We start from the raw sequence: 21,324 nt of genomic DNA, 5'->3' as shown, positions 1-21,324 counted from the left end.
AAAGACACTTGCATTCAAATCTATGAGGAATGTAAGGTTATCTGACCCCAAAAACAATGTTTATGAACAGGGAGAAAACATGGAAACCCATGCAAGCATAGAGACAACATGCAAACCCAACCCAGACTCAAACCAGCAACCTTCTCACTACAAGCAAGAGAGATAACCACTGCACCTTTTAGCATAAACATCATTGAGCAGTACAGCCCTGAATAAACCAACAGAGAGCAGCACAGACCAGAATAGAGTAACACCAGAACAGTGAAACCATCATCAATCAGTGCAGCCCATCAGCACCAGCAGAAACCAGCATCAGCCCAGCGAAATCCCCACAGACCAGCAGCAGTCCAGGATTAACTAGCATCAAATGAGCATAAACCAGCAAAGATAAGCAGAGACCACCGTCCACCGTGTCCAGACCAAAAGGTGACCAGCATCAGACCAGTAAAGAACTTATGTTGTTTTCAGGCTCATAGATTATTTATATTCACCGTGACTCATTGATTAAACGCTATGAACTGTTCCTTCTCACGCCACTCGTGGTGCATCACATGGCGTACCCTGAATCCTACGCCCTGAAGAATGAAGTTAAAGCACCAGTATCTCTAACAGAGCTTGGCTGTTGTTTGCATTCATCTTACAGACACTGGGAGCCATTATGTTGTTTAGAACAATCGTATGTGTCTGTGGAGTTCTGCTGGAGCTATTTACCCCCACTCACACTCTTATCTGTGTCCCGAGAAGCACAAATCGACCTGCCAGTGTTGTGTACGTGAGGCTGGTCAGTGATTGGACCATCAAAAATCAAATACCTAATCTGGGATCAATAGATGTCACTCGCTTGAATTTGAGAGACGCACACCAAGGCATCTAGCTACAAAGTGTCGTAACCACAGTTTCCTCTGTCTCAACGGAAGCCAACACAAAAGCAGCAGGTGTACGCCGAAAACCAGAAGTAAAAGGATGAGCTCTACAAGTCATGCAGAACTGTAAGTACTCTTTCAATTCCTCATACTCATGCATCCATTAGCTCCTTTGCATCTCTGATTTCAGGGGCTGTTTGTTCAAGCTCCGTTTCCAAGAACTCAGTTTTCCTCACAAACAACACTTTTTCCTGTGTGAGGAGGACAACGCTTATCAGGAATCTGGGATGCTTTCCTCCCTTCAGTCAACAGTACAGTCCCACAGACTCTCAGGAAGTGGATCTGCTGTTTTGCAGAACAGATGTCACACGAGAAGGGCACGTTTAACAATATTTATCCCGTGTGGTATTTCTGGCTCTTTGTAGTCTCTGGTCCTAATTAAAGGTGCTCTGTTATTATGTATCTTGATACCTGGTCAGGCCAGATGATTAGACTCAGGTTTACCCCGAGGTGGTGTGGGCTTATAAGTCAGTGTTGGGAAATGTCATTTTTGTACGGTTTCACACAATTATCCAAAGTCTGTCTGTTCTCCCTTGAGCCATGAAGTGCTGATGTCATGAAGCGGGCTGAAGAAGTGTGTGTGTGTGTGTGTGTGTGTGTGTGTGTGTGTGTGTGTGTGTGTGTGTGTGTGTGTGTGTGTGTGTGTGTGTGTGTGTGTGTGTGTGTGTGTGTGTGTGTGTGTGTGTGTGTGTGTGTGTGTGTGTGTGTGTGTGTGTGTGTGTGTGTGTGTGTGTGTGTGTGTGTGCATTCACTGTCTCGCTGTTTCAGTGGGTGACACATTGAACTGTAGTCAGGAATGCTACTCTGTGAGAGGAGGAAAAGAGGTAGAGAACAACAAGGGGCGGGGGAGGAGAGAGAGGGAGCGAGTGAGTGAGTGAGTGAGAGAGAGCGAGAGAGAGAGAGAGAGAGAGAATAAACCAGTGTGGCAGGTTTGTCACTGTACACAGTCCATCATGCAAAGCTGATGGAAAGCAAAAAAAAAAAAGAGAGCGAGAGAGAAGCAGAATTGGGAGCAGCTGATGTCATTACAGCACAATGGTGGAGGACGGGAACAGAGTTTCACATAGAGCAGGTAAGGTACATGTGTTTGTGGCTGTGTGAGAGGATCATTGACCTTACTTGTAAGAGGGTGAATGAGTGGAGTGGTGAATCATTGGCTCAGGTCAGGATGCACTTGTGTCTTTTTGTCCAGTTGAGTGGTAGTTTGGAATGAGCAGGACAATGTCGCCCAGGTCACACGGATGGGAGGCTCTGTGACCCAGTAGAACAGGTGTTTCAGTAAACTGATACGCAGATTCACTTGCACTGGAAACCACCGCCAGAGAACCTCCCTCAAAGAAATACTCTGTAAAACAGACAAAAGATAAATCTGAAAGGAGGTTTAAATGGCTGACATTTTGTTACAGTGCTTTTACCGTAGATATTATGTATTTTTATTATTAATGATGTTATACCACGTTAGATCATATTCCATTAATTTGACTTCATGAACAATCAAAGATGATTTGAATGGCTGGATGGGTTGAGGTTTTGTATCTGTTTACTCTCATCAGTTACTTCCATCAGTAATGCTATCTTTCCCTCTGGAGGCTTAAATCAAAGTCAGTCCTCATCGTTTGGCCATCTTATCTTGTGATTTCACACCAGTCTACTGTCGCAAGGTTTCGGTTGGCATTCTTTTGACTTCATTAGACTGATATGTACTTTGACTGAGACAGATGCTGGCACATTTTTTGTCCAGCTGAGTGGATTGTTGTTAGGTGAGTTTTTCTTGTTCTGGGTTTGTGTTTAGTTGGACTGACTGGTAGTCATGAGTACGTTGCTTGTGTAAACAGACGACATGATATGTATGTGCACCACAGAGCATTTCCTGAGACCGTGTTCTGTGAATGGGCTCTATAAGTAGCTACAAGGGGAATGTTAGGAGGGAAGCAACATCTTGCAAAATGAGATCGCTGGAAGGTTTTCAGCGCGAGTGGAGTAACCTCACTTTTGTTTTTTTATTGTCTTTTATTTCCTGATAGATAGATAGATAGATAGATAGATTTATCTTACTCTACTACTCTTCACTATATAGCATATTGTGTTTCTATTCCTATTCCCAGGCTGCCATTCTGTTTGACCATTTTGAGTTCCCACAATGACCACAATCCACATCTCACAGCATTCTTGCAGAATTTGTCCTGAGAATAGAAACTTGTACATGTTTCATGCTTGGCAGGCAGTGGAAGCCGCTCACCGAGGTCGATCTGAGGAACTGAGGACTCCTGAAGACAAAACAGCCAAGAACAAGGACAGGACCTACTTTCAGAACATACCGCTTGGAACAATCAGGAATATAAACCATTTAAATGGAGCTGTGAAAGGAATATAACTCTGCCACTCAACATTTTTTAATTTTTTTTTTTGACAGACTCAGAGCTAAAGCATCAATATAAACTGCCTTGAGATTGCCTTCTGAAATACAGTTGCTTGGGATCTCTTAAATATTAATTTTACTCTTCTGCTCTTTTTTGGTAATTGACATTCGACACTAGGTCGTTACCTATTTTTGGTTTAAAACAATGGACTTGCCTTTGCTTCCTTCTGCAGTGAGTCAATACAAGCAAAGGGCAGGGGTTCGCTTCACTGTCCGCTCAGCTAATTCTCCCTCATATAGTCCCAATCGCAGGGCAGGTTTTAGGAAGAGGGAGGCTGCTGCGGAAACTGGAGACAGAGTGAAATATGGAGCAAGTGCCATCACAAATCCAAGAAACACGGAGGGCACAATCTCCGTCGTCAGCACTGGGAGTCAGACAAATGTCAATGATCAGTGTGAGGAGACGGAACCATCAAGCAATAAGATGACTGTCAGGCTGAAGCAAAATATCACAACAGACCAAACAGTCCCAGAGTTTGGCGCCGATCTAAATGAAAACCTCGCACTAGAAAATCGGGGGAGAACAGAATGGAAAAGACGTAGCTTTGCAAATAGAAGTAAGAGTGTAGAATGGAGAACAAGGGACAAAAGCCCCGATCGGAGTACCAATGCTGACATGCCTGCCCTGTCACTCCAAAGAGACATGAACATCTGTAGAAGGGCTTCAAGTGTGATGGAAAGAAGGAATGGAGTTGAAGTTGAAGATCACATTACAGGTGGGGTGGATCACGGGAGTCCTAGTTTTCCAAGGTGTGGCTCAAATTCTCTTCCCTCCAGGTGGCGGTCGCTGACTGGACCTGCCAATAAGTTTGCAGAAAGAGATTTGTCGCTAGGGCTGAAAAGTGGTCAGAGCATTGTGGAGCGAATCGAAAAACTCTTCAGTTCAGCTGGGTTGGGTAAAACAGAGGAAGATAATTCACTGTCCAACACGTCTATGGATTCTCGACAGAGGTCATGTGGCAAGACAGCAGGTGGGACGTTTCCCAGGCGTTTCTCAGCAGAAGACTCCAACAGCTCAGTGAGAAGCCAGATGCCGCCCATCTGGGCACAAAACAAATATAATGCTTCCTTTTCTAAGACTTTATCATCACCCAAAAGAAGCTCTTCTCATGAGAGACCCATAGGAAGTCAGTGGCAAGGGCAGACTTGGACCAAGTATACAGATGGAGGTGGAGTCACCTGGAGAAAGGGATTTGTGGATTCAGGTACGCAATCCCTGGATAGGGCCCGGAGCAAAAACACCACTGCAGCTCGGATTAGAGCAGCTCGGGCTGCAGCAGAGACTTCTTCAACTCGACAGCCACACGACTTCTCGGGAGAGGCATCTGCGTCTTTCGGAGAGCCGCCAATTAGACTAAGAGAGCGGAGAGCAAGTGCAAGTAAGATCGAAAGCTGGGTAAACCTTGGAGAGGAGAAGAGAGACAGTCCTCGAATAAATGAAGTGTTGAAAGAGAGAACAGGAAGAGTGAGAGAGGAGCATAAAGAGAGAGTTGAGGACACAAATGAGAAAAAGGATTTAAAGAGCAGTGCTCTTGATGAAGTGTTTGAAACCTCACAGAAGATAACTTCGAAAGCAGTGGAGAGGAAGACGCTGCCAGATAAGCGGTCGGCTGCCTCCTCAGCCAGCGTGAAAAATAAGATCTATCAGTTTGAGGCTTTGACACAGAACGCCTCGATGCCAAGGAGGACCTACTCTGTACCAACTCTTAACAGGCTTCAGGATGGAGTGAAAAAGAGCAGGTCTGCAAAAGACATTGATATACTGAAAGACAGATCAGAAGGACTGAAAGAGGGATGGGATGTCAGTGATAAATCAATGAGAATCGCAACAAAACCTGCATCAGGAAGATCTTTCTCAGTAGATGAGGTTGGACTGAAATTAGGGAAGAAAGAGTCAGGAGAGAGTGATGAGGCAAAGGAAGTGGAAAACAATGTTTTTGATGATTATTCCAAGCTCAGAAATACCCTAGAAATACCTCTGAATGAAGGAGCGCAAAGAAAAAGAAGAAAATGTGCCATAGATGAGCCAGATTTCTTCAGAGTGTCAAGTACCGAGGAGGAAAATGAAACAAATGGGACAGTCAAGGACACATCTTCCTCACAACTGCCCGGTGATGTTCCAACTGGTGAGGAGAAGAAGACCGTCTCTGGACCAATCTCACCAATTAGTGACGACGACAAAACCCCAACCAACACCCCTGACCACTCACCCTCACCAGCTGAGACTCAACAAGATGCCACTCCCACTGCCGACAGTCAGAAAAAAAATACTTTCGTCTTCACTCCGGAAACCAACAGTCATGGTCCATCGGACACACCACCTCTCCCTGGTCCTTTCACCACCTCGTCCCCCGTCAGCCTCCCTGAATCTGCGTCTCCAGATGTCATAAGCGCCAACCCCAAAGGGAGAAAACAGCTTCTCGACTTGGATGCTTGGATAACTGGCCTAAACCCTGAGTTCAAGGGTTGGAATAATGATGACGAGGATTCTGAAGATGACGATGACAGCACAGAGAAGGATGACGATTCCAACTATGATTCAGACTCCGGGGAGTCCTCCATTACCATCACCAGCAGCAACTCAGATCGCAAGAGCTTCTCCGTGAAGTAGGTCCTGTTTATATGATAGTCTTTGATGGAAAAAAAAAAAAAAAAAAAGTAATTTTGAAAGGCACTCTTCAGATTTTCACCCTCGCCACTTCTTGTGCCCTTTCAGTCTTGCAGACCTGTGTAACTTTGCCGGAACTGAATACGAGTCGGACAACGACAGCGATGAGTGGCAGTCAACCAGCCGGCGCTCGGCCTCCCTGAGCTCAGATATGTCGGCGCTGTCCTACGTGTCTGTGATGCCTGCTGAAGAGCTTGACCGGCTGCTGGAGGACGTCAGGAGCCTTGGAAACAACACACTACAGGTACAGACAGCTGACATCACTTCAATGTTTTGTTCTGGCTTTGCAACCAGTGCTGATTGATTTCATTTACTTAGCTCAGAGGCCACATGTCATGTGCCATGTTTACATAAGATGTACGACACAGTTCTTCATTGCTCCTCAGTGAACGTTCCAGTGATTTTCTATTGAAACTATATGACAAGTTGTTCTGTGAAAAACACATGCCTTATAAATTACTCATAGTACACAGGACATCAGCAGAAATGTATGTTTCCTCGTGTTTAAATGTGAGGAAACCTGTCACCCTTTTCAACTGCTTGATGATGATGACAAATCGGTGTACACACTTTATACTATATTGTCCTAATGTCTGTCTTACAGGACTACAACGAAGTTCAAGTTGTGGTTCTCCATAAGGATATTGGAGTCGGACTAGGTTTCAGCTTGGCTGGAGGCGTGGACCAAAGCAAACCTATTACTGTGAGAAAATATTTCCTTCTTTGTTTTATAATTGCTGTGATGCTTTGACACTGTTCTCAATTCTTTCTCAATGCTTTGCTCATCAGGTCCACAAGGTGTTTCACTCCGGCGTTGCAGCCAAGGAAGGCTCAATAAGAGCAGGGGATCGTGTTTTGTCAATTAATGGTACCGCCCTGCAAGGGACTGCGCACTGGGAGGCCCTGAGGGTCCTGAGGAGGGCGAAGACCCGGGAGATGGGAGTGGTGGTTCTGAAGAGGGACGATGTCACTGGTCCCCCCAAGAGGGGGGTTCAGGAAAAGAGTCAGGACCCACCAGCGACCCAGTGCGACTCAGGTGAGAGGTCCCGCTTCTCCACAGGTCAGAGAAGACGGTAGTCTTAAACGAGAAACACTAAATGAGACACTGTTTGTGTGTTTTTAGGTCAGCGCCTGTGCGTGCAACTGCAGAAGAACAGCCGGGATCTGGGCTTCAGCCTGGAGGGGGGCGTAGACTCCAGTGAAGGGAACAGACCTCTCACTGTGCAGAAGGTCTTCCTGGGTGAGCACGGACATTTAAACCCGTCAAATTATCTTGTCAGTTGATTGAAAAGACAAAGTCAAGCAGCATGAAGGCAGAGCTTTTTCTACCTTGTTGTTCAAATGATTGATTGAGTATGAAGCGGAGCGAACTTAATCCTTTTTCTTCCCATCTTGAGAAAACAAATTTAATGTCTCTAATCCTGTGGCGCATGTTTCCACCTGAACGCTAATGACGTATGATTGAGTTTTCTTTGGTTGAACATAAATGCACAAATATTTGTAGATCTGAAAATATTCACATCTAAGGGACTTATTTGTTTGATATTGATTTCTTTGATTTCTGAAGTATATCATTGCTGGCAGGTTTTTGCTCAATCTAATTCTGTTTATCTAGGAATTAAGCGTCTTGCTGCAATTAGCTATTAAGTTCCAAGTGTCTGTGTTTTATCGTATCTAACACAATTATAAAAACCTTATAAACAGCAATTATTTCTGTATAAATAATTACCAGTAATGTCTTCTTTGAAACTCTTTCATGGTGTAACATCAACTTGGAGGCTGGTTTTTGGCCTGCGAGTCACATGTTTGACAATTCTGGTATTGTTCTGAATCTTCTGTGTGCAATTTACAGTGTGGCATTGCTCTAAACCAGGGATGTCAGACATGCGGCCCGGGGGCCAGAACCGGCCCGCCAGAGGATCTAATCCGGCCATGTGATTTTTTTTTTTTTAAGTATTAATATGAAAACTGACAGAGGCTGATCTAAAAACACTAGATTGGCAAAAATGACAATCAAAACCGCCCTTGGTCAGAATTTAACCCCCAACATTAATGCATCTGTGGAGGTCACATAACGTAACACCTTTCACAATAAAACAATGAGTCCAATTTATGTGAAGTGATACTTTAGACACGTAAACTCAAAAAAAAAATTCCAGATGATGAGAAATTGTTTTAATCCTGAATAAAAATAGGATATCCAGACACAGGTGACTGAGGGTTTTGTTGTTGTTTTTTTGCAAATATAATATCTGATTTCCTTTAATATGTATATTTCAGAATAGACTGGCAAATTCTTGCTGTTACAAAAGGATTAAATGAAGGAAAGACTTTGCATTTGTCCATATCTGCAGTTTAATATATTATGTTTGACTTGTTCGGCCCTCCAGAGGTCAGATTAGGTTGGATGTGGCCCCTCAACTGAAATGAGTTTGACACCCCTGCTCTAAACATCACATTAACATCATATGGTGAATCAGTTTTAATTCAATACATTTAAAATGTCAAATTTTATTTCTTTTACCATCAGGAGGTCCTGTTGATAAAGTCCATTCTGGTGACGAGGTCCTGGAAATTCAGGGTAAAAGCGTGGTGGGGATGAGGCGCCTGGAGGCCTGGACTTTGATCAGGACACTTCCCTCGGGGCCTGTGGACGTGGTGCTGCGCCGCCATTCTGAAACATGAGGATTGAGAGGCACTTCACGCCCTGTGAAGTTCAGGGACCGCCGACACTCTGCGATGAGGATGTTACATCCAAATGCCCCAATCTCACTGAGCTACAACGACCTGAGACTTGTTGGAAACACACAAAACCATAAAATACACAAATACTGTCAAATTGAAATCACACCGAATAAACACTTTGCATGACTGCCAGGAAAACCATCGAGGTCACAATTGTCCAAGACTTGATGCATGCCGCCGGACACTTGATTGAGGTTCACACGATATTCTGGAAAATTGCATTCTCAAGTGAAAGTTTGTCATTTGTGGTGCATGCATCCGTTTGTGGAATGAATGCAGAGATGTTGTACAACAATCACAGCAGTTATGAAAGTTAAGTGTGAATTCCTTAATATATAATTATGCTGTTTCTCCAAGTATTGTCATCAATTTGCTCTCAGATACCCAGAAACACAGAACTCATGAGCTGCCATGTTGACGGCTCATTTGCCATCGTCTGATCTTTGTAACTCATGGACAAAATATTTGAGACATTCATCCATCAAAAAAGAAAAAAACAAAACAACCCCAGAGGAAGCAGAAAACCAGTCAAAAGTTAAATGACACAGAGAAATGCAAATGTTTACAAACTCTATTGCAAGTTCCAGTTTGTGCAGCCGGTGTGATGGGGGCTAAATAGTACTTTTTGTATCAATTAACAATACCCATAAGTATAAAGAACCATAAGCTTGATGTGAAAGGTGAATATTCTCTCATGTTATCTTTTTTTTAAAGGTTTACATCTACCTCAATGCCTGGGATATGTTTGTATGTGTGTGTGCCATTACTAAATTGCACTGATGGCTCTTGCTATTATATCGAGTCCGCCAGCACTTGTGAGTTTTGGCCAGTTTAAAACGATTTGTCACGTGTAAATGAAGAGCTGCTTTCTCCATTGTGAATAAATGCCAGTTTCATAGTTTGCAAAGCCTTTTTCAATAAACGTTACGTCACTGATGTTTGTTGTTCGTCCAGCAGAGGGCGTGCCATGACTGTAAGATTATCTCACTTTTGTCTCAAGGAAAAAAAAAATCACAAAACCATGAAGTCGGTTAAAGGTATCTCTTCTTTAGATGTTACTCAACAGTAATGCTCATTAAAAGCAGATAAGAAAACAAGATACCACAGTGTACAGAGCCTGCGTGGTTTATATTGCCCAGAGATAGTCGTCAGTCTGTAATCGGGACAAAAATGAACAAATTTAGCCAAGAGAGACGTATCTTATCTGATGTCACCCTATGGTCAGAAGTAATCAGCAATAACATGTTTTCTCAAGCAACTATTATTGTTGTGTAATGTGTCTCTAGAGTTCAGTTAGTGTGCCTTCTCTCTGAAAAAAGTAGTATCTTGCATGTGGTAATTTACTGATATTGTTTGATCACAGAAATCAATGAAACATGATAGAAAATATGTGATAAAACCCAAACAAACAACACTTTTTCTTTCAAAGCCTGATAAACAAAGTTTCCCCCTTTTTATAAGAAGTTGCAGGGGAGTATATACATTGTCAGGTTGCCAGAAGGCCTGTCCTCACTACAAATGTCTAAGTTTGACTCACTTACATCAGATCATGCTTTAAAAGCTTAATAAATATAAAGCAGTTTTTTCTTTTTTAAATATTTCCACAAGGATACAGATTTCATCCATGACCAGAATGAGTGTCCTTGCTCAACTAATATCTCTAATATATCTAATATCTGTTCCTCCGCGCAAGTTCTTAAGGAAAAGAGGAAACTTATTGATATTTACGAGGCTTTAAAAGCATGATCTGAAGTGTATGCTCTATTCTGAAAGAGAAATGAAAAATGGATTTTGGTTTTGAAGACGCACATTCTGATAACCTGATATCACCTGTGACTTCCTGTAAATTCTCATATATAAAAGGAAAGTCTTTCATGATTACCAGACTTTGAAAACACAATATGTTCCTGAAGATTTACACTGAAAATGCAGGAGATTAAAATAATGTAATAAGCAATGTAAAAGAAGAAGTGGAAGCACATGATTTGTGAGTGACGGACTTGATTCTGAGTTAATGTGTGAATGTCTGGTAAATGGTGAATCTAGAATTTTCTCTTTTTCCCATAGTTTTTCATCTGCATTGACACATTTATAGAATTAATATTGTTAGAACCTACTGTGCCTGTCCTGGTTGTGCTTTTGTTGCACTGTTTATAATATGGAGTGTGACCCTCACGATTGTCTGGTGGGTGGGACGCTGGGATGGGGGGGGGGGTTATCCTGCTGTTGTGATAAATGTTATCTTTAAAATGTATTATAAATCATGAAAATAAATGCTTCGATTCTATAATGTACAAAAGTTTGTGAGCATTCCAGAATTTTTTTGAAATATCCTTTAAATGAGAAACATTCACATTACAGGTTTATTTATCATGAACACCAGTGACATGAAAGCCGCTGTGTCTCATAATCCTGTTATCACTGTCAACACCTAATCTGACTTGTTACAGCCTTTGTTTATATGAGCGGCCTCCAACACCTGAGTCAAGTTATTCTCTTTACGTCAGCCAATCCCGAGCCGTCTCAGCTCAGTAAAACAGAAAAGCAGTGAAGAGGAGGCTGAGACGTGGAGAGAAACAGATGCTCAGAGGGACTTTTGACAGCAGCATTTATTTTCGGCCGCCCGTTTCAATCAGCTTCCAAACAGACAGTGTGGGATCCGAGAAGTGATTTGATTTTACTCTCGTCATGTCGAAGCTGCGTTCACTGAGAGTGAGGAATGCCATGATACGAGAGTGTATGGCTGAGTTCCTGGGAACTTTTGTCTTACTGGTAAGTCACATTCAAGTTTAATTTGCTTTATTTCAGAGCTTTCGGTCAGTTTCTGGAGCCATCATTACAAGTAGCGACAAAGTGGGTTAGAAGTGAGATATATGTCTGTGACTTGATAAGAAAATCAACTTATAGAAAAGCAATTAAATGATAACGCATAGCCACAGAAGCAAATTGTTTAAAAACATATTTTATATTGAAAAAAAAAAAAGAGTGCGTACCATCTGAAAATAGCTTTACAATGTGCATTTGAGTCAGGTGCAATGAGCAACAGGTGCCATTTATGGTTAAGCTGTTTTTCAGGTTAGATTCTTGCAGTCAGTATGTGATCTTTGGGATTCTTCACCAGATAATCCAGGAATACTGTCAAGACTTCACCAAATGCATTTGATGAATGAAAGACTTGAATGGAATGAGACATGACATGTTGTTGCCAGTGATCTACAGCAGGCGATTTGCCCGCGGTCAAGAGATTCATCATGCATTTTAAAGCTTTGTCCAAAGGATTACGAGAGAAGTCAGTTGGGAAGCATTGTTCTTCGCCACGATTCTGAAAGAACATTTGAGGATCTCACAAATGACCGATGGATCAAATTTATGCGTGACAAACAATCTCATCCTTTTCTCAGTCTCTTCAATAACAAACACGTCATCCTTTATATTTAAAGGTACTAACCACTCCACAATGTTATGACATAATTGAAGACATAAACATAAAATAAAATAATGTTACATTAACCTAAACAACTCTCAAATCTAACTTGTTTTTAATTTGGCTTTATGACCAGATATTTGTCACTGTCATGTTTGTTTCCAATTTTGATATATGTCAGTGAAATTTTCACAATTATTGTCCCAACAGTAAACACTTAAAGAGAACAAAATATTATGATTATACATTATAATGCATTTTATTATTGCACCTTAACAATAGTTTTAAACCAAGTGCAGACAATAATTTACCCCCAAAATATGCAAATTCAAAGACGGCACATCTAAGTGTTTCTTATATTTCCTGTCATTGTTGTTATTTTATATATAACTATTCACTTATGAACTACATTTATTTGACTATAATGTGATAGAGTAGCCCCAAATATAAGATAAACACTAAATTTGAGAAGAAAATTACTTAAAACTAGTGAAATTATTTGTCCATGCAGTAAGTAAATTTTACCTGACAAGGAATCTTGAAAGATGATTTTTTTTTTTTTTTTTGAGATTGAAGATAATACTCTAAAATCAAGAACTAAAAATAAGTGAATAACTTTTAAAACAAGTCAAATTACCTATCGTGTCAAAAAAAAAATTTTTTAAAGCTGGGCAAGGGCCAAATAATTTGCAGCACAACTGTTTTCACATCATGAAATAGATGATCAGTAGTTTACCTCAGCTGGTCTGTGATGGTTTCTTCTTGCTGTAAATACTTAATTTACTGTTCCTTTTTTTTTTTTTTAAAGTAGTGAGTTCTAGATCTCCCACTTGCAGGAGTTCATTCAACTGAGCTCTTTCATTTGAAAAAAAAAAAAATGAAATGAAATAATGACTGATTCCCACACATTGACCAAAAACACACGTTTTGAATTCTAAATCCGTAATGTAACGTCAGCTGGAAGTCAAAATGACATGTATGCTCCATCATTTGTCTTCCAACTGAACAATATAACTTCAACAGAGTGAATTAATCATTAAACTGACCTGCACCACACTGACAGCTCAGAAAGTCTGTTAAGAGAGAAGGTGATTACTTTTCTCTCTAATTCTCTAATTGTTACGTCGCTCGGATGTTAATATGGCCTTAACTTGTAATCCAGATGCTGATCTACAGTCACCTGCTCCCTTCTACAGGGATCGCCAGTCAGTTCAACTTGCATCATAGAGTTTGTTCTTTTTCACACCTGATGCAACCAAGATGTGAAACTGATGTTCAAGGCCGATGCTTAACCCAATACTGCCTGTAATTCGTATATAACACAGTACTTCGTGGTGTTTTTCAGCCCAAAAACCTGCATCAGTCCTGCTGTTCTTTGACGTGAATGTAGTTAGTCTGCATTTGTTTGTGACACCTGTGAACATGAGTCATAGAGTTTGTCATTTCATTTTGGATAAGACAGTGAAAAGAGAAATTAATCATTCAGATGGAATCAAAACACATTGACAGATGAAGCGTTTCTTTTAACTTTTTGGGGGACCGACTTTCTCTGACTCTTGTCTCTTCCATCTGCCGTGAAGCTCTTCGGCCTCGCCGCGGCGGCGCAGGTAAAGACCAGCAGATCCACCAAGGGCGACTTTCTGTCAGTCAACATGGCCTTCGCTGTGGGCGTCATGTCTGCCATGTATCTCACCAAGGGGATCACAGGTGAGTAAACAAACACATACATACATACATACATACATACATACATACATACATACATACATACATACATACATACATACATACATACATACATACATACATACATACATACATACATACATACATACATACAGACCATCCCAACTCTAAAAGAATATGATTTCTGCTGACTCACACTTTGACTCAAACTTTTAATTGCCGTTATTAACTCATATAAGGACTCAATAGACACATTACTCAGCTCTTTGAGGTATTTCCTTGGCCTGATGATCGAACACTGTCCCTACAGCACTATTTACTGATATTGTGATATTTTTTGTCCACAATCATCTCTTTTAAATGACTTCTCCCCGCTTGTCAAATATTTCTCCTCAGGAGCTCACCTGAACCCTTCAGTGACTTTGAGTTTCTGTGTTTTGGGGAAGACGTCTTGGCGAAACCTGGTGCCTTACAGCCTGTCTCAGCTGCTGGGGGCTTATGCAGCTTCAGGACTTGTCTATCTGGTCTACTATGGTTTGTATACATCTGGTGCATTACAAAATATCTCATTATCTTATTATATCACCACTGCCTCAGTTGTATAGATCCATACTGAATGCTACATTGCTTCTGATCTGTTACAGACGCTATAATGGAGTTTAGTGGAGGAGTTCTGACGGTGTACGGCCCAAATGAAACTGCATCTATATTTGCCACGTATCCCTCAGAATATCTCAGTTTGGAGAGAAGTTTCCTCGATCAGGTTCGAATTACTGCCTCAATCTTTATTCCCAGTGCGACTAAATGACTGCTCTTCATTTAATTTATCAAAGTAATGAACTGTAATTTCTTCAGGTGGTAGGAACTGGCTTGCTGATGTTGTGCATCCTGGGTTTGGGTGAGAAGAGGAACACCCCCGCTCCCGAAGCCCTCATCCCTGCTGTCGTGGGAATTATCATTCTGGGGATCTCCATGTCAATGTCAGCTAACTGTGGTGCTGCAATAAATCCTGCACGAGACCTGGGGCCGCGCCTGTTCACACTATCTGCAGGCTGGGGGACTGAGGTCTTTACGTAAGTGTCTTATCTTACTATACATTGTACATACGCGGCACGAAAACACCATTGTCCAGTCAAGGAACGTGGAGTTCCACAAGTCCAACCAGATACCATGACATTAAGAAAGGGAAATCGTTTTCGATACTTTTGACCTTTTAACACTCGAGTGTCCATGAAGTCATTTTGAGCTCCCTCTGCACATACCTGGTTAACAACCCCAGCCCCGGACACAAGGGGCTTCATTCAGTACATGCCAGGCAAACCAGACAACTGTGGCAATACCTTCTGAATTACAACTAATGTAAGAAACAGATACTTTTTTCACACCGATCTTCTTCGCTCAAAAGCTCAAGACAACACATACGAGCCAGTGAGGCACTCTGAATTAAAACCTTAGGAGGAGCAGCCTCAAAAGAAAAGGAGGCGATCTGAAGTGAAAATTCCCTGCAGAAGAAAAATTTGTTAAACCCTGCATGAGGTGATGTTGACATGTTTGGCGTTCAGTGATTGTGCCGGTAATGAGTCGACCGTGAGTCATCGAATCACTGCAGAACAGCTACAATCCCAAAATCCTGGTAAAGCATGAGCAATACAATTGGCAGATACACATTGTGATGAGTCGGAATTATTTGACTTGTGGTTTTGACTCCACCAGAAAATGTCGATTACTGGATATTGCTGGGAAAATGCATCCCACTGCTTTATTTACAATGAAATGTTGAAGCCAACATGTAATTGTGGTGTTCTTTAACCTCCCCACCATGTTAATGTGGTTAATCCTTTCTCCAGGTGTTACAACTACTGGTTCTGGGTTCCTGTGGTGGCTCCCAATGTCGGAGCCATTTTAGGTTCATGCATGTATTTGATCTTCATTGACTGGCAACTGCCTGACCCCGACCTACCGGAGAAGATGGCCGACATCCCCACCGTCAGTGGCAAAGTGAAGCAGGAATTTGCCCTCTGACATAAAGGCTTCATGTTCTTTAACGCTGCTTTGGATAAATGTGGTCCAAAGGCAATAAAGAGGGGATTTCCTCCCCCCCTCAGGAATTGTTCCTTATATTTTTTACGTTTATTGTCGCTGCCAACACCAGCGTGTAATCTTCACCTCTGTCCTCTGTCCGGCCTGACACGCAGCTCCAATAACAGGTAATGAAGGGGAATCCTGAACCATTTAAACAGACTCACCAGCTCCTCGCCTTATCGCTAACATATAATCATCTCATTCTCATCTGTGATAAATAAATACAGCCTATCATGTTTAATGATGGAGCTGTTCCACACGGTAAAGGTATGGTAGAGGTGAAAGCAGTTCAAATGTTTGAACTTTCATAGTCATATGTCATCATTCCTTGTAAAGCTATAATACACTAATACGCTCACACTGACCCATACCAACATTCACTTCTATAATGTAAAAATATGTCTTTCTTGATATTTATTGAAAAATATTTTTGTTATGAGTGTTGACCCCTGTTCATTGTTTTATCATTTCCCATATTTATTTATGAATGCTTGTCTTGGTGAGAATAAGTTGGATCATGTAGAAAAGGAGAAGGTGATTTCAGTGACCCTCTTCAGAAAACACGGCTCTTCATCTCCTGCCGGCCTGTAATTGTGAATCCTTTCATCAGTGTTTTTGATTGCTTTGGTCTCTTGAGTTCGATTGGCAATGCAGGTAATAAAAGAACTTGTGACATGAACGGATTACGGAGTAATCATTTGTTGGAACCTTTGGTACATGTCCTAAAAGGTCAACACTGTATTACAGTTTCCCCCAATTGATAAGAGACTTTTTCTGAAATATATTTTCTGATTAAAAAAATAAATAAATCGAAATTGAAACCCCAAACTTTTCTATCATAAATAATATGAATTAACCTGTCCATTGCACACTACATGAAATAATTCAGGACTCAGCACATAAGAAGAACTGAGGCAATTAATTGAAATAACTCTTTGTAAAAGACAAATATAAATAACTGTACATCACATGAATACATAATAAAGACAAAGAGCACGATAATAAGTTAAGTTACCTCACAACTGGCTTCAGCTTTAAATCTTCAAGTAGCGTCACATGTAGGCACAGACACATTGTTGTACAAGAGAAATCAATTGTTCAAAAAAGACGAAGGAATTTCTGTGTATCAACTGTCTGGTAAAAAAAAATATATAGACAATCATTATTGCCATAGTTCTGTACCCAAGGGGAGTCTAATGGAGCGAGAGCTTTCCTGATTTCCGTTCCATTTCCTTATTGAAAATACATTTAGCAAAAATAAATAAATAAATGAAGGCAAAGTGAAATTTATATTCAGCACTTTCACAACAGAAAACTGAAAAATGCAAAAGCACCAAAGTCACTGAGGTTAACTTTGAAAAATCACCAACTCGGACATGAAGTCTTACTTTGCTGGATACACATGCAGCCACTGCAGAAAGAACCATTCAGGCTGAAGTGTATCGTCCACTCTGCAGAGAAGGTGATCACACCTCATGGAGGAGACAAAAGGAGATCAGCGTCCACTGGGAGCACAAACACAAAAAAGCACATTGAAACGTGCAGAATGTGCAGGAATAGTTTGCTATGACTTTTGTTAGCTCTTGCCAACTCTTCCTGAAAAAAATCTCCCCCCAAAAAGTGAGAAGATGTCACATACAAAGTGGATGGGAGAGGCACCCCACGGAGGAGATGAACGTAAATGTAAGGAGATCAGCGTCTGTTGCCATTGAGACGCTGAGATCGAAGGATGTCGACAGCGAGAGGCTGACGCACAAAATTTCCTCTGGAACATTTCCAGGCCGCTCACCACTTCCTTCAGCTTCACCAGCATTACAGTTCAGCTTCATTCTGCCTCAGCATGCACAGTTGCATTATCTTCAGGAAATGCAAACTGTCTAGTTTGTTCCACTGAAATTCACTGTGAATAAATTAGAAACAGAGGTCATTTCCATGGAATTTATTTCAGCATTTTAACTCATCGCTGTCACACCAGAGATTGTATATGTTTGACACCCCTGTTGTATAGAATGAATGAATGAATGAATGAATGCACTGGAGGAGAGAACGCTGATAGAACAATAGAGGGCGGTATAACACAAAACAAAACTGATCATTGTGATCGGTTCAAGCATAAAAAAAAGAAAGAAAAGAAAGAAACATTTCCTCAGTAAAATGATGATGAAGTTGTGATCACATAAGCAGTGATGCAGTTATTATAACAGTGATGATAAAGAAGATATCCTGAGTAAAACATCTTCTTTAGAGCTGCAAGTTCAAGCAAAGGTGCAAGAGGTGAAGGAAGTGACCCCCCCCCCCCCCCCCTCTCTCTCTCTCTCTCTCTCTCTCTCTCTCTCTCTGTTTCTGAAGCCAAACCCTCTCTCACCTCCACACGGTGCACATCCCCTGTGCCTTCCCCAGCCTCCCTCCCACCTCTGTGGCCTTATATCTCCACCTCACCATGACCTGGGCGGCTGGATCTTCCAGGATTCCCCCGGAACAAACACGTTTCTAGCGCCGACTTGCAACAAAGGTAGGAAGAGAGCCTGCAGAGCATCTGCCTCACATGCATGTGTCTGCCTCACTGTATCAGCTGGAAATATTGACGTGTGTCTCGGTTTTCACTGTGAAGTCCTCTGCTCTTATTACTGCACCAATGTGATGCACGGTTTATCTACCTACTGTTAGTTTTAACCCCAGTGGCTCTTGGTATCTGTCACAGCATTTCCCAAACTCAAAACGAAAGTTAGATATCTCACTGTGGGTTTCTCATAAGTCACTCGAAGACTAAGTGCATGATACAGAATAAAGTGATGAGGGATGTCCCTATGATAAAATTACACCAAGTTGCCATCAATTCCTTTATTATTTTTAATATCGTGTCGCAAAAACTCATGTTGAAAAATATTTTAAACGTGTATTCAAATCATTCATTCTTTACAGCCACACATTTATCAAACGTTTCTTTGACAGAATGTTTTCTCGTGCAGGGGTACAATTCTTGCCTACATGCCAGTGGATCCATGCTAAATTGTAATTCCATTATAGAAGTACATACTTGCATCATAATGAAAAATCTTCCAATGAAAAACCACTGGAGATCAGACTTAAAGCTTATTTATTGAACTTTGTTGGATTTATTGTTTTACTTTGATAACAACTTTCCCATCAATATATAAAATTGTCACGTTGGCATTAGAAGGCTATGATGTGAATATACCAATTACTGTGTGATGTGCAAATATTGAATTAAAGAATTGGTCAGAATGATTTGGAATTCTCAAAGACCCAGGTCACGGACAGCATCAGATGTTGTACTTGAGAAATTGGACTATTAATGAAAGATAACCAGCTAATTTTGATTGCAGCAACACATTTAAAAAGTATTTGGACTGTGGCAGAGTTAATGTTTTGGTGATGTCCAGGTTAAACAGTTGGATCTGGACTGATTCAGGAACAGTTCCAGAAACCACTGTCTGTGCACATTTTATATATGTTTTTGTTTTATTTTACCATCTTAATCTGCCTTGTGTCCCCCTTGGTTTTAAATTACATTTACCTTGACCTTGAAGGTTGGAGGGGGGCTGATTCAGTTTAAAGCTAGTCAAGTGCAAGCTGCGTTTTACTTCTGATGACGACTGCAAAAAGTGAGCAGTTGAATAAATATTCGTCATACGATATTCTGATAATACAAGGGTTTTCAATAAAGCAATCACGGGGCTCGCCACACATCGGAGTTGCACTCTGTAGTATTCAATAAGCTTGACATGGTTGGCAGAATGGAAAATAAAACACACCTACGTATTGCTATTCGTCCAGGTACAGTGTATCTCAAAGCATCTGAAGAACACCAACTGCACTGTAAAACCTAACAGCAGATCCTTATAAACAAATTAAGTTAAAATAACTTAAATGCAAACACACAAAAAGGTTGTCCCGTGCAGCCATTGTTTTAAAGTAATTTAACAAAAAAAATATTTTTTTAATGCCAACTAAACTGAAAACACGTAAACCCTTGTAAATGCCAGCATTGCCATTCTAGTCAGTTTAACTCATTCTTTTGACTTTAATGCCCAATGATAGTTATAATATAGTTTAAACAAAATATGACTATATATTCTAATTAAATTTTTTCATTAAGGTAGTGAGCTTCATTATTTAATTTGTATTCTCATTATTATTGATTAGGTTAAAAATGGAAAGGCCAAATATCTTACATTTTAATGTATTTTATTTATTTATATATTTATTTATTATATTGTGTCTTATTTGTTTTTGAGTAACCCTGCAAAAGGTACAAATTATTGCTAGTCAAGTATTTTAATAACTTAAAACTTTCTACTTTATTTACTAAAGTAAGGTACGAATAGTTGTTAGTCAAGTATTTTTAATAACTTAAAACGATGTACTTTAGTTACTAAAGTTATGACAGTAAATACTGAAGTTGCAATGAGAACAGAATAAAGATCAAGATAATATTTTAGGTTGCGAAACGTCTTCAAAGACATTTGACCACGTCTTGTTGACCTGGTTCAATTACATTGATCTACCTACATACGGTTTGTCAAAGATTTACCCTGCTGACACAGATTCTATACTCTTCTCTTTCCTTTTTGCAATATTCACCTCAACGCCTGTAGTTACAGCTCAAACTAACACATTTTATGGAGGATTTGTTTTTTTCCCCACTCCAAATCCTCAGAAACATCAACCAGACAGTGTCGAAAGAGAATCTGCTCAGAAAATAAGAAAGGTGCTCAGATATTGAGTGTGTCCCTCGTGGTTCTCACTGTCCTGCCTGCCAGCTTTATTTCATACGGGCGCAGTCGATCGACGGGGTTTCACAAGCCGCAGATGGAGGAGGTTGGGAGAGTGAGGTGTGAGAACATGGGACGCAGTGATCATTCTCACCTCGTAGATGGCCATTTGCATTATATGGTCTATGAAGTGAAAGGAGGGAGCCAATAAGACTGCACGACAGGCTAAGAGGCAAAGTTGGAAACTGTAGCTGAAAGCTGATCGCAGAAAGGCAGAGCAGCGCTTTCTCAAGAGTATTGATTGGATATGCACTGCCTCCAATCCTTGTCTGCCGTATGGCTTGGATCTGGTGCTCTGTACAAGAAGCTCAAAACGACAATGGAGTGGAGAGAAGAGAAGAGAAGGGTCACTCCATGACTCTTTCTCATTGGCTGCACACCGACAGTGGATATGGCCTGAGCCGCCAGCCCCCTGACACAGTGTGCCACTGAGGCAAATGCAGCTCTCTGCTGAATGTCATTTCCTTATCACGACTCTAACAGACCAGAAATGGTGCGACAGTGCAGGTCCTGTTGGGTTGTTGTGCACTCGCACTCTGACGCCTCACTGATTTTCACTTTTCAATGTGAGGATCAAGAAT

The 21,324-nt window shown here is 41.0% G+C and overlaps 2 protein-coding genes across 3 annotated transcripts; both read left to right on the top strand.

The window, feature by feature from the left end:
• The first annotated feature begins 938 nt into the window (after positions 1 to 938).
• LOC308133888 (uncharacterized protein) lies at positions 939 to 9,638 on the top strand. Of its 2 annotated transcripts, none has more exons than XM_080501423.1 (7): positions 939 to 989; positions 3,145 to 5,949; positions 6,059 to 6,254; positions 6,615 to 6,713; positions 6,800 to 7,046; positions 7,134 to 7,250; positions 8,541 to 9,638. In XM_080501423.1, the coding sequence occupies exons 2-7, from the start codon at positions 3,488 to 3,490 to the stop codon at positions 8,693 to 8,695; spliced, it is 3,276 nt and encodes a 1,091-aa protein (XP_080357549.1). In that variant the 5' UTR covers positions 939 to 989; positions 3,145 to 3,487; the 3' UTR covers positions 8,696 to 9,638. The 2 variants fall into 2 exon arrangements, with proteins under 2 accessions (XP_080357549.1, XP_080357548.1); XM_080501422.1 differs by lacking the exon at positions 939 to 989 and adding an exon at positions 1,878 to 1,995.
• Positions 9,639 to 11,443: 1,805 nt separating this feature from the next.
• aqp10a (aquaporin 10a) lies at positions 11,444 to 15,887 on the top strand (the record flags this gene model as incomplete). Its single annotated transcript, XM_080500469.1, has 6 exons — positions 11,444 to 11,527; positions 13,760 to 13,886; positions 14,262 to 14,399; positions 14,510 to 14,628; positions 14,721 to 14,938; positions 15,713 to 15,887. 6 exons carry the CDS (start codon positions 11,444 to 11,446, stop codon positions 15,885 to 15,887), a joined length of 861 nt encoding a protein of 286 aa, XP_080356595.1.
• Positions 15,888 to 21,324: the final 5,437 nt, after the last annotated feature.

The sequence above is a fragment of the Blennius ocellaris genome (assembly GCF_963422515.1).
Source record: "Blennius ocellaris genome assembly, chromosome: 8".
NCBI classification, from domain to species: Eukaryota; Metazoa; Chordata; class Actinopteri; order Blenniiformes; family Blenniidae; genus Blennius; species Blennius ocellaris.
The sequence above is the reverse complement of the archived record's forward strand: the minus strand, read 5'-3'. Positions and strand labels throughout refer to the sequence as shown.

What these genes read in the sequence shown, in the direction of transcription:
- LOC308133888 (XM_080501423.1), top strand. Translation starts at nt 3,488, where the DNA reads ATGGACTTGCCTTTGCTTCCTTCTGCAGTGAGTCAATACAAGCAAAGG. An exon ending in TTGGAAACAACACACTACAG is followed by an intron (nt 6,255 to 6,614) that starts GTACAGACAGCT and finishes TCTGTCTTACAG; the next exon opens with GACTACAACGAAGTTCAAGT. An exon ending in TGTGCAGAAGGTCTTCCTGG is followed by an intron (nt 7,251 to 8,540) that starts GTGAGCACGGAC and finishes TTTTACCATCAG; the next exon opens with GAGGTCCTGTTGATAAAGTC.